The following is a 16,388-nucleotide window of genomic DNA, read 5'->3' as shown; positions in this document are numbered from 1 at the left end:
CACTCACCCCTGGCCTGGAGGGGAACCCCAGGTCGCATGGGAAAGTGAGTTCACACTTCAGCAGGGGCTGGTGCTCAGCCAGAGACATTTTCCCGTGAGATTCACACCTTTGCTTTGTGGTAACTCAGCACACACAGCGAACAGGATGTGAACAGGGGTGGGGGGTGGCTTGCGGGGGTGGAGGACAATGATCTGTAGTAATGAGACAGCCAGCCCCTCCCCACTTTCCCCCCCAATACTGAAAGAGCAGCTCACGCTTCTGGTTCCAAACACAGCTGGCTTGGGGCCTTCATGGTGCAGCTTTTTCACAACGCAAACGTGTCACCGCGCCGACTCCGCTGGCGAGCTGCGTTTGCAGCAGTGCACTGTGGGAAAACCAGAGCAGCTGTTGCACAGCGCGTCTGCGGAAGGATACAGCGCTCCCAGCACACACCAGCCAAGGGGCAGCAGCTGTACAGACGGCAACCCACCCTGGGATGTCCTACCGCCAGGGCCGTCCCTGGGGGCGGGGGGGCAGGCCCGGGACAACCCCCACTCCACCCCTTCCCCCAAGTCCCCGCCCCGCCTCTTTCCGGCTTCCGCCCCCTCCCCTCGAGCGATGCCAGGAGCTGGTGGGGCAGAGCTTACTGGGGCAGGCTAGAGCAGGGTCACTTGCTGCTGTTGTCACCAGGCCCCCCACTATCCCCCCAGCCCAGGCCACCCTGGACCCCACGTCCCCCTGAAGAGCGGGGCCGAGGGCAGTTGCCCTGGTTCATCCTATGGACGGGACGGCTCTGCCTACCATAAAGGAATCGGGTTAGGAGCAACCCGGGCTCCATCAGGGAGTTCGGTCCAGACAGCAAAATAAGAGTTGGCAGCTGGATAGCAGGTAACACGATGGCAGCGGAGGCTGCTGGCCCCGGGCCACGCCGGATAAGCAGAGTCGGTTGGAAGGTCCCCACGGGAACGGTTTTTCTTGTTGGAAAATGAGGGTTCCCTGCAATCAAAGCCTCGCACGGGAGCCTGCCAACTGCAACAACGTGCCAACGGAATCCAGACACGTTTTCGACGGAACTCTGGTGGCCCGGGTGGTTTCTGATGGAAACCTGCCTGGCGCCCTCACATCAGCGTGGCTCCTGGGCAGCCTGCCGGACGGGCCACCGGGGACCTGAAAGCCTCAGCTCCCTGCTGCCCAGGTTCCCCTTCAAAACTTGGTCATTCCTATTCCAGGGGGGAACCTTTATTTTCAGTCCCTTCCAGAACTGTTTCCTGAAATGTTGGAACTTCCCGCGGAGCAGGACGGGCAGCTTCTGACCAGCTCGATTTTGGGGTAACTGCGGAGGCTAACCCACGGCTAACCCTGCTGCGTACACACCCACTGCACAGCCAACCAGGCCCCCAGCTGCTGACGCACGCAACGGGGCGGAGTGGAGCTCACACGCTAAGGTCTGCTCTGCTCGACAGCAACAAGCGCACCCCGGGACTTGGTTACAGTGCATTTAACGCGTAGACAACGAGGCAGGATCTAAGTGGTTTCCCAACCCAGGCTAAAGCTTTGGCCCGGCCCAATCAGTGCCTGGCTGCAGGGCTCATCCCCCCCGCCCCAGGGAAGCTGTGTTGTAATATATCAGGGACAAGTCTCTTGTAATTTGGTCTCCTGCCCACGACTTGGTTAAGGCTTCAGTGTAGACAAGGCCTCCCTCTCCCGCCGCGAGCACTGTGTGCCCCGGTGCCGTCACGGAGTGGGGCTCTGCTAGGGTGCCCGAGGGAGCATGCTGCGAAGCCATTGTTCTGCTGAGGGCCCGCCCCCTATTGGCTCCTCCCCCCCAAGGCCCTGCCCACTGCTCACACAGAAGGGAGGGGGCAGAGAGGAGCACCCATCAGCAAAACCAGAAGTCAGCGCCTGGGCCTCCAAGGCATGAGACTGGCTTAAAAGACATGAGATTTCCCCCCCCCCTCCCCCCCGCTTAAATGGGGTTCTTTTTATTTGCTTCTGCCCCTTTAGGCGGGACTTGGATCATCTGCAAGCTTTTCTCCCCAGAGGCGAGGGCTGGACACTTTTAAAAGAAACAAACAACAAAGACGAGCCCTTGGAGTCTCATGGAGAAGCTGCAGGTGGAAGAAAAACTCAATCACCAAAAACCATCACAAGCCGTGTGATAAAAGTCACTGGCATTGGCCACGCTGACTCTGGTAATGTGCAGCACCCTGGCGCCCTGGGCTCAAGGCCTTGTTACGCTAGGTGCTGTATGAACCCCTCGAAGAAGACATAGGCGCTGGCCCCAAAAGTGGGCAACCTTGAGGAGGGGAGAAGGGATGCACTGGCCCCTCAACTCAAAGCAGGTGCTGAAAGGAAGAAAATAAAAGCAAATTATAGGCAGAACCTCAGCCTGAAACAATCCCAAAGTGGACTCCTCCCACCGTTACAAGTGAAGGGAGAGGGTTGGATCAGACGGCTACACCTGTCTCTTACTGCAGTGGGTTCCCTAGTGCTGGCAGGGGGCTGGTTGGTGGACACCTGCCCCTTGCTGGAGGGGCTCTGGACTGTTTTGACTGTGCCCTAGACCTAGACCCGATGCTGTTAGCAGCTACCGGAGAGTCTCCGTCACATCAAGCAGAAGGATCCCCAACCCTCATCACCACAGTGTGCGATGTAGCAGCCTTCGGGACAATACAATCGGAGACCTGCACCATGGAGGAACTCAGCGTTCAGCAACAGCTGCCTCTTCTCCCTCCTGCAGCCAGAGCCGGGCCCTGCCTCAGAGGCAGCCGCCCGCATGGGCTTGGTGGTTTCCAGCTCCTGGGGACCCGGGGGCGGCGGGAGAGATGACCTCACGCCGTAGCCCTGTGACAAACCTGTGACTGTGCGGCTGAGTGGTCAGTTTCACCGTAAGGGAAAACAAACCACGTAGGGTGGGAAAAGAAAAACCACCCTCCAGGAACAACAAAGCACAACCACACCCACACGAAATCAGGCTGCGGGCCACGCCCAGACTCAACAGGGCTCTGAGGACCTCTGGTGGCTTCCTCTGGTTAGGACAGACAGACAAACATGTCTGGAAAAAGCGACGAAGAGTCCTGTGGCACCCTATAGACTAACAGAAGTATTGGAGCATGAGCTTTCGTGGGTGAATACCCACTTCGTCAGATGCATGGGCCATCTCTTGGTTCACAGCCTAAGTCCAGAGGCCCCCAGCCGTGGCCAAGACCCACACTGAGGCAACGACCCTGACAGCTGAGTTACTCTCCTGCCTTTAAAAGAGCAGAGTCTATTGTTGGCCCCATCCACACGCCGTCCCTGCCGTGCTAGATTTCAGGGGGATTAACCAGGAAGGTGGTCTGAGGCTCTCAAGCAGAATCACGTCATTTTCAAGAGTCCATTGAAGCCCATTGCCCCACTGAGCTCCCCCCCATGTGCCCGTGGGGAAGCTGATATCCTGACCCTGCAGCCGGCTCTGTTTTGGCGCTGCTGTGCATGGCGGTTCCTGGGAAGCCCTGCAGAAGACGTTCCGCAGAGCTGCCCAGAAATTCCCTGGGGGAAGGCCTGCCAAGTTCTTCCTTAAGCAATTCCACTGCTGTAAAGTCTCAGAGCCGGGCTGTGTCCGGCCTGTAGAGAGCGGAAAGAGAAGATCCAAGCCAACACGAGACGCTAACCGCTACCGGTTGCGGGGTCTCTTCAGATGGAGACACCCTCTTGGGTTAGAAGAGCAGGTGTACCCCTCCCCGCCCCTTCCCCCACCCCCATGCAATAGCCACCAAAGGAAATACAGTGCAACATGACCAGGCCCCATTTCTTCCTCTGGATCACATGCCGTTTGCTTAAGCTGCAGGGATGTAGACTGTTCATACAGGAAAGCCGACCCCTTCAGATTAGTATGGCATACCTTGGACATCCATTCAGGATCTCCCCCTAGGGCAGTCAGAGATACACGGGATGCATTTTGTCACACATGGGAATTACTGATCTAAGCAGGATGCTTCTGACGGAGGAAGGGTGGCCTTTCGGTTCAGTGCCTCAACTGGGACTTGGGCGACCCACCTTTGATCCCTGCTGCGTGTGAACCTTCGGCAAGTTGCCGGCTCTCGCTGCATCTCCGCTCCCCAGCCCTAAAACGGAGACAACGCTGCCCTCCTTCCCAGGGGAGCTGGGAGAAGTTAATGGAAGGGTACAAGGACCCCCCCCACCCATTGCACATGTGTGTGTTTGTGTGTGGGGGGTGATTACAGAAGAGATTACCTAAAAGGGGTGTGAGGGTCTCCTCCTATAAGGAATCCTCTTAGCCTTTGCCCCAGGCCCACCAGAGCATCCTATCGTCCTCTTTCAACGCACCCACATCCTGGACCAGTAACAATAAGGGTATCGTCTTAAAAAACAACATCCTTCCCCCCCCCCCCCCCCCAAACAACAAAAGTTTGGCTGGGACGTTCTTTCACCCTTCCCCCTGGTGGGCTCGATCCATCCGTTTCATCCAAAAGAGCCATCTTCTTCACCAGTCAGTCTGGATCCACTTCTCTTCCCCCTGCTGCCCAGGAAGTGTCTCAGAGCCTAGGAAAGGCCTGACCAGCAAGGGCACGCAGCTGCCCCCATCCCCTTTTCTCTCCCCGTGGCCTCCAGATCAGCGAGAGGTTGGGACCAGGCGGGGTCATGCAGAGAACCCGACAAGCACCCCCACGGCGATGGAGGCGAAAGACACAAGGGTGAACAGGACTGCAAGATTTATTTTGAAAAAAAGATCAATCGGATTCAGAAAGCGCCAATCCCTCACACAGCCCCTGTCCTGCCACCCCATTGCACCCAGCACCTGCAGCTGGGCAAGCCAGGGCCGGCCAGCCCCTCAGACCAAGCCGGATGGACTGGGGCAGTCGGGAGGGAGAGAGAGAGGCTGACAGCACAAAGCGGATAGTTTTCAAGGAAGGAGGGTAAGAAAAGTTTGCCCTATTGAGGCGCTGCAGAGCCAGACACATTGCGACCCCTTTCCAGAGTCAAATCCTGTTACAACTGAAGGCAACAGTACATTGGCTTCAATGGGGCAGGACAAACACTATCAAATGAAGTCAATGGGGCCTTTCCATCCCATTCTGTGCACTGCAACGCCATTGGTTAGAACAGAGGGGGAGCCGGCTGGAGAAAGATTGATTAGAGGAGGATTCCCCCGGACGATACCAGGTAGTAAGAGGGGGAAAAAAAAAACAAAACAAAACAAAAAAACAAAAAACCCACCCACCAGGAGACACCAGCAATCAAATCACATTATTTCAGTGTACAAAGAACCAGCTCCTCCGCTCCACAGGTTTAAACCGATTACAAAACAAGAGTGGAATTAGCAGCAGTTCAGCGCCAAAACCTGCAAGCGATTGTAAAACAAGGGAGGGTCTTTATTTAAAAGTTTGCCTGCAAAAGGCAAGAAGGAGGGGTGGGGGAAATGGGGTTCTTAGAGAGAAGAGAAGGACACACCCAGCCTTCAAGCATCACTCCGGGGTTCAGAACGGTCACTGCACACCACCAGGACAGGAGAGCCGCAGTAGCCCCCACCACTTCTCGGAGACCCAGCGGCAGAGACAGCGCTGTCGCGCGATCTCACATTTCTAAGGGGTCCTTTCCGGTCTTGGCAAAGCACGCTACGGAGCATTCGCTACGGCACAGCAAAGGAGCAGTCAGCACTCGTGGTACATTCGCTGGGTCAATTGTGTGTGCGCATTTCCTTAAGAGTTTGCAAAAATCCCCCATCACCTGTGCGTGGGCTTCCGAGTTTAACCCAGTGAGGTACTGCCGTATATTTTGAGGGTGAAAAGAGAAGCACCACAAGCCATCGTAACCCTGCCAAAAAGTCAACTGGCCGAGGGAGAACCGAATGGAACAATGCAACGCCCCAACATCTGCTTCGTGGGAAACCCCTCTCTGACAGCAATCCCAAAGGAGGACCCCAGGCGCCTTCCTGTTTCAAAACCTCATCCCTCCAGTCGAATAAATAAATAAGTTAACGTAGCGTTCTGCGCAGGAGACTGCCTGGGGATTGGAGGCTCATCCGGGGTGGGTTTCGATCCTCAGTACAGCCAAGCTGCTCCGAATGATCGCTCGTTTTCGCCACACGTGCCTTTAAAATCATCAGGCCCCTTTGATGCTCCTCCCCCTTCACCGGTGCCACAGAATGTGGACAGCCCCAGCCAGGGACCGTCCCAACGTACCTGGGAAACCGTGGCGGCGGCGAGGGAGATGCGTGGCGAACGGCAGGCTGGAGAAGAGAGCAGAATCTTGCACAAACAGCACAGGCAGCGGCGGCACGAATGCCCCACGGGCTTGCCCCATTCGACCCTTGCCCTTGCAGCCAAGACGGCCAGTTGCGAGCAATGCGGACGCCAGATCCGCTAGTTGCCAACTTGCATAGCATGGGCCAAACAGCGGGCAAGGACTCTGGTCCAGACCTCAAGACTATTGAGGTGCCTAACTCCCATTGAAACCAATGGAAGTTAGGCACTTGGTCTTGGCCCTTCTCCCTGCATGCCTGGGCTGCAACAAACCAATATCCTACAGGTCTCATTCCAGAGTCCCCAGCTCCCCTCATCCCAAATTATAGTGCATTGGCGCTCTGCTCACAGCCATCTGCCTCCACGTCCGCCATCAACAAGTGCACAGTCTCGTCAGCTATGGGTCTGGAACCCAGCCCGGGGAATTGAAGTGCTGAGGGTACGATCCCATAGTGGGCAGGGCTGGGGGGTGCCTGATCCAAGCATGGCGCTGCCTGTCCCCAACATGGAACCAGAGCTCGAACCAATTCAAAGCAGAGTTCGCAGGGTGGGGCCTTTCCCAGCTCCCCCGCCCCGAGGAACGGAGCCAGAGCTCACAAGTTACCCAGCTCCTGCAAATCTGATCGGCAGGAAGGGAATTAAAAATCATCTCTATATAGGCATCGACACCAGGACGGGGACCTACAGGACTCAGATCAAACTGGCACCGGGGGGCGTCGCTTGCTGGGCTGCTCCCAGCTCCCGCTGGCTACAGTTAGGGGGGAATCTACAGGCTGGGGTCACTCATCCCACCCCGCCCTGTGGGACCTCAGCTAAGGCACAGGCAGTGGGGAGGGGAACCCCAAACCCTCCTCGTCCCTGAACGTCCGTCTTTTCCGTACCTTCAATCAGGCTGGCAGGGCTCAGGGCCGGAGGGGACAGCCGCCCCCACCCCGAGAGCACAGATCCCGGCCTCCCTGCGAGCGGCGTCCCGTGACCGCTCCTCAGAGCCAGCCCAACCCCGCTCAGCGCAGGGGGCCTGAGGGTGCCCGGCAGGGTGGGCGAGTACCACTGGGAACCAGCAGTGATCACAGCAGGCCGCGGCCCGCTCCGGCACACGGGAGCCTGCCGCAGCAGCTCTCTGCGGTGGAGTTGCCGGGCTCCCAGCCCCCTTGCTGCCGTCTTCTCTTCAAGCTTTGAGCAGCAACCGATGGGCCCACGCACGGGCAGGGGCTGTTCTCCACACACTAGGGCAGCGCCCACTCTGCAAGGCTCTTTCTCCCCCCCACCCCAGCTGGCTCCCGTCTCTCTGCTCCGGCACCACGGCCAGCGGGAGGCTAATCCGTGTCGCTCACTGGCTGCCACGCATGAGCTTGCACTGGGAAGAGTCACGACATCGGTGGCCGGGCGGGGACGCCTTGAAGCCGGGTCTCTCACATGGTGCCATCCACTGATCCATTGTGGGGGGGGGGGGGAAGAGAGAATTCCATTTAAAGAGACAGGCCACATTTCCCCCGATCCTTGTTCCTCCAGATGCCTTTCACCAGTGCCATCCCCAAACCTCTCTAGAGCTGGGCCGTACCACGTCCCTTCTCTGCCCCACAAACCAGGCAGAGGACAAGGCGTTTCACCCACCTTGGCTCAGACCTCCAGGGTACTGCCGGCCCAGGGCGGAGCCGTCGGATGGAAGAGCCTGGCCCAGGCCGAGCCAGCCACACAAGAGTTAATAAATAAAATCCAGGCCGAGGGCATCAGCACTTCCTGGGCTACAAAATTCCCCTGCCATCCCGCCGTGGGGCAGAGAGGGCCTCAAAGGAGCCAGTGCATTTAAAATGCCGCCTCCTAAGGGGGGCGGCAAAGTTAGTAAAGAGTCAGTGTTAAAAAGAGAGCCCGTGTGGGTGTCATCCTACAGGGCAGCGCTGCGGGGTCCCATAGAGACAGCAGCCAGTCCCCAGGCAGGGGCAGGGTCCTGTGCCCCGTCTTCCATCTGGGGAGCACATGCCCATCCTGGGGCGTAGCGGAGTCCCTACCCCACCCGCACTGGAAGTACCCAGCCTCTCCCAAGCGCTGCCCCCTCTCCTCTCTGTGTGCGGTGGTGCCGTGGAGACCTCTCCGGCTCACGTCTGCTCTGCCGCTGCCACCTGCCCGGCCACCTCCTCCTTGGCGGGGGGCTCCATGTAGATCGGGGTCACCGTGGAGGGCTTCTTCGACCTGCAGGGACCAGCTGGTCAGACACAGGAGCGCTTGAGGGGCTGCAAGTGGGACCCTCCCGCACCGGGGGCTGTACAGGCCCAGGCCGCGCCGGGGGAGAAAGGGGCAGATCCCTGTAACCACAGGGAGCAGCTGGGACTCTGCTCAAGAGTGGTATTTATGGGGTTAATACGGAGCCTTCGGCTCTAAGAGGTTGGAGGGGGTTTTCCCCTCTCCCCAGGCAGGGACCCACCAGGGTTTTCTTTGCGAGAGGACCCAGCTGTGGGTGCAGGAGGGGAGCCCGCTAGCCCGGCACTTTCATGGGGCGCTGCAGGGATCTTGCGCCCCCTCCCCCTCCCCCAGGGGGGCGTGGCCATACTCACGAGTAGGGGGAGGCGGGCACGCCCACCACCAGGACGTGGTTCTTCTTGCGGAAGAGACGCCACAAGCCTTTGTGGTTCCCGCGGACGTCCAGGTCCCAGACGTGGAGGCACTAGGAGGGGAGCGGCGGACAGAGAGCTGAGGGCACGTACCGCGGCCCACCCTGCCACGCTCCGCCTGCGGCTCTGGGGCTGCAGATCTGCTCGGCGGAGCGATGGAAACGCTGACCACGCTGCAAATCCCACTCCTCCTCCCATGGCTGCTTGGGGAGAGCCGCACGCTCCCTCCCCTTCCCCCCGGCAGCCAGCAAGTAACCCCGGCTCCTAATGCGCGAGCCAGCCCAGAAAGCTGCCTCCTCCCGGGGACCTGACCACACGTGCTCTGGTATCTTTGGTGCACAGTCGGCCCCCACTGCGCAGGGCTGGAGCCAAGTTTGAGGCTCGGGCCCAAGTGAATCTGGGGGGGCGGGAGGGCTGCAGTCACATGGGGACCGGGCAGGGAGTCACCTTGGCAAGTTGAGTCCAGGTGGTGAAGTCGGCTTCCTGCTCCATCCTGATGTACATCACGTAGGTCTTGCCCTCGGTGTCGGGCAGGAAGGAGTCCTCGCATGGGTTCTTGCTGTGATCCAGAACTGCAGCCTCGCTGAAATGGGGCACAGGGCTGGTGAGTGGGCAACCAAGGGCGCCCACCCACCCCCTGGCATGCGATACACATGGGGTCCCAGCCGACGCCGGCCTGCCGGAGGAAAGGCTTGGACCACCTTATGACCTCCATCCCTCATAAGAACATAAGAAAGGCCCTACTGGGTCAGACCAAGGGTCCATCTAGCCCAGTATCCTGTCTTCTGACAGTGGCCAATGCCAGGTGCCCCAGAGGGAATGTCTCTCCAAGAGGATGGCATTCGATCTACCCCTGTGAATCCCAAAGCACTGGCAGGCCCTGTTACAGCCCTCATCTTTCAGGCCATGGGATGCAGAACACACTTACCCCAGGAGCCGGTGAATTTCAATCTCGTAGGCGTCCTTCTTTAGGCTGCATGGGAAAGACAGAGCGTCAAGGGCCAGCGAATGAGGAGGGAGGTTCGGCGAGATGGGCCACGCGCCACGTACGGATGGCAACACACTTCATCTCCCAGCCAGGTCCAATGTCCCCAAACAGAGGAGAACAGCGAGTGCCGGTGGCGTGGTTCCCGCCCCAAGCGTTCAGCCCCATGCGCAAGTGACATATGCCAGCGGGCGTCTGATCCAATGCACCTTGTGTCTCATCCCCAAATCAATCACGCGCTCTGCTCGGGAGGATGGAAAGCTACTGGAACAGCTGTGGGGCACGTCCGTTAAGAACAGGGGGGCCCCGGCAGAGCTACATGCAGTGGAGGGGAAGGGGGAGCTCGGAGCTGGAACAGGGGAGCTGCGGCAGGGTGGGTTAAAATTACGAGATACAAGAGACAGAGCCCTTTATGCAGCAGGCTCTGGGCAACCTCCAGTGGTTCCTTCGCAGCGGGCTGGCACTCACCTCTCCACGTTTTTGAGCTGCACGTTCGGGACTGTGTTGAATTTGTGCTTCTTGAAATAGGCTTCCTGGGAACCAAGCGCAGAAAATGACTTGTCAGAGGATCACCGCTCATCTAGCACGCCGGGTCCGTCCTTTGGAGCCACAGCAACGCTTTGGCTCACGCCCCTTCCCCGGCCGATGCACCTCGCGAGCCCAGCGAGGCCACAGGGTGCATGTGGAGGTCAGCTAACAGCCCACGGCAATGCCCAGTGGGCAGCCTCTGCACCTCGGAGCAGGGAGGGGAGCCTGTCTACCGGCCCGCCCTCCCCCCCTCGGCCTCACTCACGTGGAAGTAGCCATTCATGTTGAGCCCCACGATGCCGAAGTGGTACGAGCGTGAGACGTCAGGGATGATGCATTCCCGGCCTTTCCGCTGCTCCGGCATCCGCATCCACATGTCCCAGTCCCACAGCTGGAGAGGGGAGAGGATGCTGCTTTAGAGGGGGAACCTGGCTCCTGTCGCGGATCACGCTGTTCCTTAAAAGAGCCCCTTAGCCCCCGGAGATGGAAAAACAAAGCCTCCCTCCCCGGACCTCCACGCCTCCAAGCGTGTGCACGCACGTTAGGGTGGTTATTGCAGGTTGCTCGTGGAGACTGGATGCTGCACACAGGCTGCCATTGGTTATGGCTGGAGCCCACGCGGCACTCCCCGGTGTTTGTTATTGTAGGGCTTCTCAGCCAGATGGCTGGCACAGATGGACAGAGCATTGGCTTTACCCAGGCTCTGTGGCTAGCGGGGTTGCTAACCCCTCAGATCCGGGGGCTCGGAATGTGGACGCCGTCCCCGTATCTAAAATGCGAAGAGCAACGTGCGTCACTTGCGGGCGCCCACAGCCCGGATGCTTCAAGGCAGTTCCTCCACTGGCTGCCCACCGAGCCTCACAGCTCCCCCCTCGCCCCATACCCGCAGCAACAGGTGGGCCAGGGCTCCTACCAGGGAGAGCAGAGGGCACTCACCTTCTCGGGGGTTGGCCATTTCGGCTCCAGTTCGTCCTTGTAGAGGCTTTTGCTCAGCACCCAGCCCAGGCCGGGCATGGTCTCGACGCGGTACAGGAGCGAGGGGTCCTCAGCCGTGTGCTCATAGCCCTGGGGAGCCAGAGGGCAGCGTTCAGCGCGCCCTCGCCAGGACGCCGAAGGGGGCCACGGGAGCATAGGTACGCCAGGAGGAGGCGCTATTCCCAGCGCAGAAGGGCCAGCGCTTCCCCTTTCCTTTGGGCGGGGGCTTCCTCACCAGCCTCTGGAAGGGATCAACACCTGCCTGCCCCACTCACCCTGAACCCCTTCACTCCCCCTCCCCCCTTCACACACATCCCCCACTCCTGCCCATCACATTTGGCTTCCCCTCCCCTGCCCTCTCCTTCCCTTTCTATTTCCCCCTTCTCCTCCTCTGTTCACCCCCAGAAACCTTCCCACCAGTACCGCACCTCTTCCTGCTACTCCAAGGCCTCACTCAGAGGGGCTGGGATGGTAAACGTGCGAGGAGCAAGCCCCACCGAACGGTGCACAGGATGGGTGGAGTCAAGGGACAGGTTCCCACGTTAGCACAGATTTTGGGGGTGGGGGTGGGGGGAAGGGTTCTAACATTGGAGCAGAGAACAGCTCCATACTGAGCTCTGCAGGGTCAATTCCAGGCACCTCAGTGTGGGGGGGGGGGGGGGGGCAGACTGAGTGGGCTGAGAGGGTCTTCTCCAGCAGTGCATGCAGCCAGACGCACATTGGCCCTGGGCCCCCTAACCGAGCGGCATTGCGGCCTGGCACCAGGGCGGAGGGGAGGGTGGGTTGCAGCCCCACTCGGGTTTGGCCCGTCTGCAACTCCGTCTCCATGTGTGGAGGGATGGAGGGATGGATGGACCAAACCCCCAGGGGCCAGGTTGTAACGCCTGGGGCGGGCGCAGGATCGTCTCGCTCTCCAACCCAACGGGGGTTGAGCGTGGCGCAGACTCGGCGCTGGGGCCAGCGGCTGCAGCGGGGCCACCCGGGATCTCCCCAGCTCACGTGATACGCCTCTGTACCACTTGAATTTCTGGGGCACCCACAGCGGCCTTTGCAGAGGGAAGAGCATGCTGCGAACGGAGCCGGAGGCAGCAATCCCTGCCAGACGGGCAGAAGGAACCAGCGCCTCGAGGGGATGGAGCATAGGGACGCTGGACTGCATCGGAGCGGGTCTTGCTGTGGGGTTACAGAGACGGGAGAAGCGAGGCTCCATGAGCCTACCTGATCGTTCCAAGCCGAGATGCAGTACAGGCTGTCGTCCTCCTCCAGTAAATAGATGGACTGGCTCAGGAAGCTAGAAACGAGGCAGATTAGAGACAGGACCGGCTGCGCCCCCGGGTGCCCGGCTCGCCCTGGAAAAGGATGCTCTCCCACCCACTGCTACGGGACACAGCACCTCGATCCTAAATAAGCCCCTCCGTCCTCCAGCTGGGTAGAGGAGATAACGGAGACGCCTAGGAAATGCCCATCCGTGCTGGAGGCACTAGGCAGGCAGCTCCCACCCTCGCAGCCAGAGAGGATGCTGGGGAGAAATTAAGGCAGGGGACGGAGGAGAGGGACAGTTACCAGCCTCAGCGCAGGGCAAAATGTGGGTCAGCTGGGGCCAGAGGATGCTCAAAGCATTTTACCACCTGCGGGAAATCACTTAAAGTAGCCTTTGACCCAGCGATCAGGGTTCAGCAAAGGAGCTCAAACGGCAGATCCTCCACTGATGTAAATCAGTGTAGCCTTGCTGACTCCAATGGCGCTACAACCGCTTACATCAGCGGAGGATCTGGCCCAAGTTATTGCTAGTCCCTGTAGTAATTCCTCTGCCGGCACCTGCCCTCCACGGCTCCCAGAACCAGCCTCAAATGCTCATTTATTAAGCTGCTGGGCCCCGCTTTGAGGTAGGTACTGCGAGTACCGAGCCCATTTTACAGATGGGCAAAACAGAGGCATGACAAGTTCCAGTGATGTCCCCGCCTCAACTCCCAGTAAGTCAACAGAAGAGCAAGGAGTTCTAGCGGCACTGACCCCTCGGCATCCAGGAAGCTGTCTAGCAGCTAAAAACCAAGGAGGGATGGAGGTTCTGACACATGCCCTCTTTGTAATCAAGAGTCTGGCTGTGGATAACGGGGTCACCCCCATCCCAGCATCAGTGGGATGCTCCCACGTCTCCTGGGACCGTCCTGCAGACCGTGGTACACTAGTAGAGTGAAGAGCCTCTTGTTTCTGGTCTGGCAAGACAGACAGACGTGACTGGGCCTCCTAGGCGACAAGGCCCGATGTCAGCACGTTCCGAGCCTCACCTGAAGAAGTCGATGGAGATGTCCAAGTCTTCTTCCAGCACCACAGCAAACTTGGCATCCTGGGAGGGAAACGAGAGATGTCAGTAGGACAAAGGGGACTATTAATTCAAGCAGTGGAAACTCCTGGTTTTGACAAAGCCCTGGCTGGGATGCTTTAGTTGGGGATTGGTCCTGCTTTGAGCAGGGGGTTGGACTACAGGATCTCCTGAGTTCCCTTCCAACCCTGAGATTCTATGATTCTATGACAAAGGACAGACCAGAGACATCTCACGGCATCCCCTTGTCTATGCGATCCTCAGCGCTCGGCCCCAACAAGCCTCGTCGACGTTATTCGCACCAGGCCCGTCTTGACTCAAACCCAACGTGGTGGTGCTTGGCCACGGATGCTACCTCAGAGGCAGCCATTTTGCTTCCCAGAGGGCTTCATTTCGCAGCAATCGCTCCCGTGAGACGGGCATAAGGGAAGCGGGTTCAGTGACACCAGGGAATTCGGCGTTCCCAAAGCCAGCAGAAAGGCACCCACGCTGCTGCCCTGAGTGTGTTTCCCTCCTTCTCCCCTGCCACGCTCCTGGGTGCTGCACCATGATGAGAATTTCTGCTCCTGTCAGCAGGCACCACGGGCGTCTCTCTCCTGATGTGCAAGTGCCCAGCCCTTCCCAGAGCGGGTCCCCAGGCGCTCGTTACGGGGAGCGGAACCGCCCGGCGCTGAGAGCAGAGACGGTCGGGAGGAGGGACTTGCTCACCGGGTGCAGGTTGAAGGTTGCAGTCAGACTGGCCTTGTAGTGCTGTGGGAGGAGACACGGGCATTAGCAAACATTGCCGCCGAGGTTTCTATCCCCGCCAGACACCGATTAATGGTCAGTAGGGGAGCATGGATCCAGTCCACGTAAGAGTCTACTACTGCTGCCCGGTCCGTGACCTACCCTTTCAGTCAAGCAGTGGAAACTCCTCCGTTTATTGCTCTAGGTCAGGGGTGGCCAAATGGTGGCTCACGAGCCCATGGTTACCGTTAAAGTGAGGCTCATGGACCCCCCCCCCCCCCAGACTTGGGGGAGAGCTTGGGACCCCTTCCTTGCAGCAGGTAGGGTAGGGGCTTCTGCCCAGTGGGGAGGAGGATCTTGGGGCTTCAGTAGGAGCAGGGCTGAAGCCCCGAGCCCTGGCAGGTGCGCCCTGGCTCTGAATTTCTGAAGACTGTCGTATGCGGCTCAGAGGGTCAGTAAGTTTGCCACCCCCCCACGGTCCTGGATTCAAGCCCCACCACCGGTCCGTGCAGGGCACCTGGTGCACCAGGAAGAGGGGGGAGAATTTCCCTAAGTAGGAAGGGCCCCTCACCTGAGACACTCGGGCATTTTTAATGCTGATGGGCGTGTGCTGGATCCCTTTCAGGCCAAACAACTCCACCACGTCCATCGGCTCCTGGAAGAGAGAGACATGAGACTTACTCACCGCATAGGCCCCAGGTCTGTCTACACCTCTACGCTCAGCCCCTTCTCTAGTGCGCAGGGTTGGCAAGCCAGGAGACGGGGCAAAGTCTCTGACGGCATCTGACGCTTCAGGCAAGAGTGGGAAACACCCCATAATGGGCCTAGCTGCGCAGTGCTGCGCCATGGTGACCTGCAGAAACATGCTGCCTGACCTCGGTGGATAATCAGCTTGTGCCCTGAAGCATGAGCATTGATAACCCTTGGAACGGTTAACCCAGCTTGTTTAACTGAAGATGCACATTAGATATGCTTACTCATGCAGGCGTCTAATCCTTCTTCATGTGCATACAGCACTGTAAAGAATGGGGGGGGGAAGCACATTCCAAACAGCTGTGTTTTATACGTGTACAACAGAGAGAAGCTTCCTTTACCATCCAGCATGAAACAAGGTCACCTCCCTAGATAAGCAGTAATCCCATTAGAGAGCCCCTTAGTTATCCCAGGCTCTGTGCATCCAGTGTCCAGCCTCCCCCCTCCGCAGATCCCTATTGCAGCCGGGGAGGGGAACTCGGATTGCATCAAGCACCAAGGGTTTATCCTCTCCCGGACACCCCAATAAAATGACAGCACAGCATTCAGCATCTCCTGTGCCACTTGCGAAAACAGGCCCAGCGTCTATGCTGCTCCCTCATAGGCCAGGGATCTTGCTTCCGCTGCCATGGCAACGGGATGCAGCTATCATTAGCTGCTCTCACAGAGCATTAGTCACTGTGGCAAGTGTCTAAAAGAAGAGGATTCTCCTCCCCCCTTCTCCCCCAAAACCCCCCACTACTGGTTTAATTCATGTTCTTCCTCGCAAAGAAACAGCTCCGTTCATCTCACTCCATCATCCCCTGGCACGAAATGGAGTGACATTTTACATAGCACAGCGAGAGGCACCGTATGAACAGGAGAGACGGAAACACTGGATCTGGTGGAGGGGGAAAAACAATAGCCACCCCTACCCTGCAGTACATGCCAGACCCCATAACGGTGTCTGCAATCAATGCCCACTAGACACAGCATGTCCTGAGCCCCTTAGACTGCTAGCCAGGTGCCAGCCTGGGAATTGGGAGATCTGGGTTCTGCTCCAGGCTCAGTCATTGTGTGAACTCGGGCGCCCCCCCGCCCAGCCGAACCACGGGGACATAACGCAAAGCGGAGGCACCAGCGAAGCACTTGGAGACCTAAAGAGGTGAGATGTTCCACACGAGCATTCAGCATCTGGCTCTGTCCATGGCAAGGCCTCAGCTTACAGACCGGGGGAGAAGATGAGGATTACGGGGAAAGGCCAACCGAAGGCAGGTTGTTTTAA

General features: G+C 58.8%; 1 protein-coding gene across 1 annotated transcript in view; it reads right to left on the bottom strand.

The window, feature by feature from the left end:
• Window positions 1–7,672: 7,672 nt before the first annotated feature.
• POMGNT1 (protein O-linked mannose N-acetylglucosaminyltransferase 1 (beta 1,2-)) overlaps window positions 7,673–16,388 on the bottom strand; it is a 28,782-nt gene continuing 20,066 nt past the window's right edge. Inside the window, exons 12-22 of the mRNA XM_024194307.3 lie at window positions 14,943–15,026; window positions 14,354–14,395; window positions 13,611–13,669; window positions 12,541–12,613; window positions 11,284–11,412; window positions 10,613–10,738; window positions 10,288–10,352; window positions 9,763–9,807; window positions 9,282–9,417; window positions 8,778–8,887; window positions 7,673–8,415 (exon numbers count right to left, since the gene is read on the bottom strand). Coding sequence (XP_024050075.1) covers window positions 8,322–8,415; window positions 8,778–8,887; window positions 9,282–9,417; window positions 9,763–9,807; window positions 10,288–10,352; window positions 10,613–10,738; window positions 11,284–11,412; window positions 12,541–12,613; window positions 13,611–13,669; window positions 14,354–14,395; window positions 14,943–15,026 — 963 coding nt within the window. The 3' untranslated portion in view covers window positions 7,673–8,321. The remainder of the gene's footprint in view (window positions 8,416–8,777; window positions 8,888–9,281; window positions 9,418–9,762; window positions 9,808–10,287; window positions 10,353–10,612; window positions 10,739–11,283; window positions 11,413–12,540; window positions 12,614–13,610; window positions 13,670–14,353; window positions 14,396–14,942; window positions 15,027–16,388) is intronic.

The sequence above is a fragment of the Terrapene carolina genome, unplaced genomic scaffold (genome assembly GCF_002925995.2).
Source record: "Terrapene carolina triunguis isolate 2854851 unplaced genomic scaffold, T_m_triunguis-2.0 Scaffold110, whole genome shotgun sequence".
Lineage (NCBI taxonomy): Eukaryota > Metazoa > Chordata > Testudines > Emydidae > Terrapene > Terrapene triunguis.
This window is presented reverse-complemented; position numbering and strand designations above follow the sequence as displayed.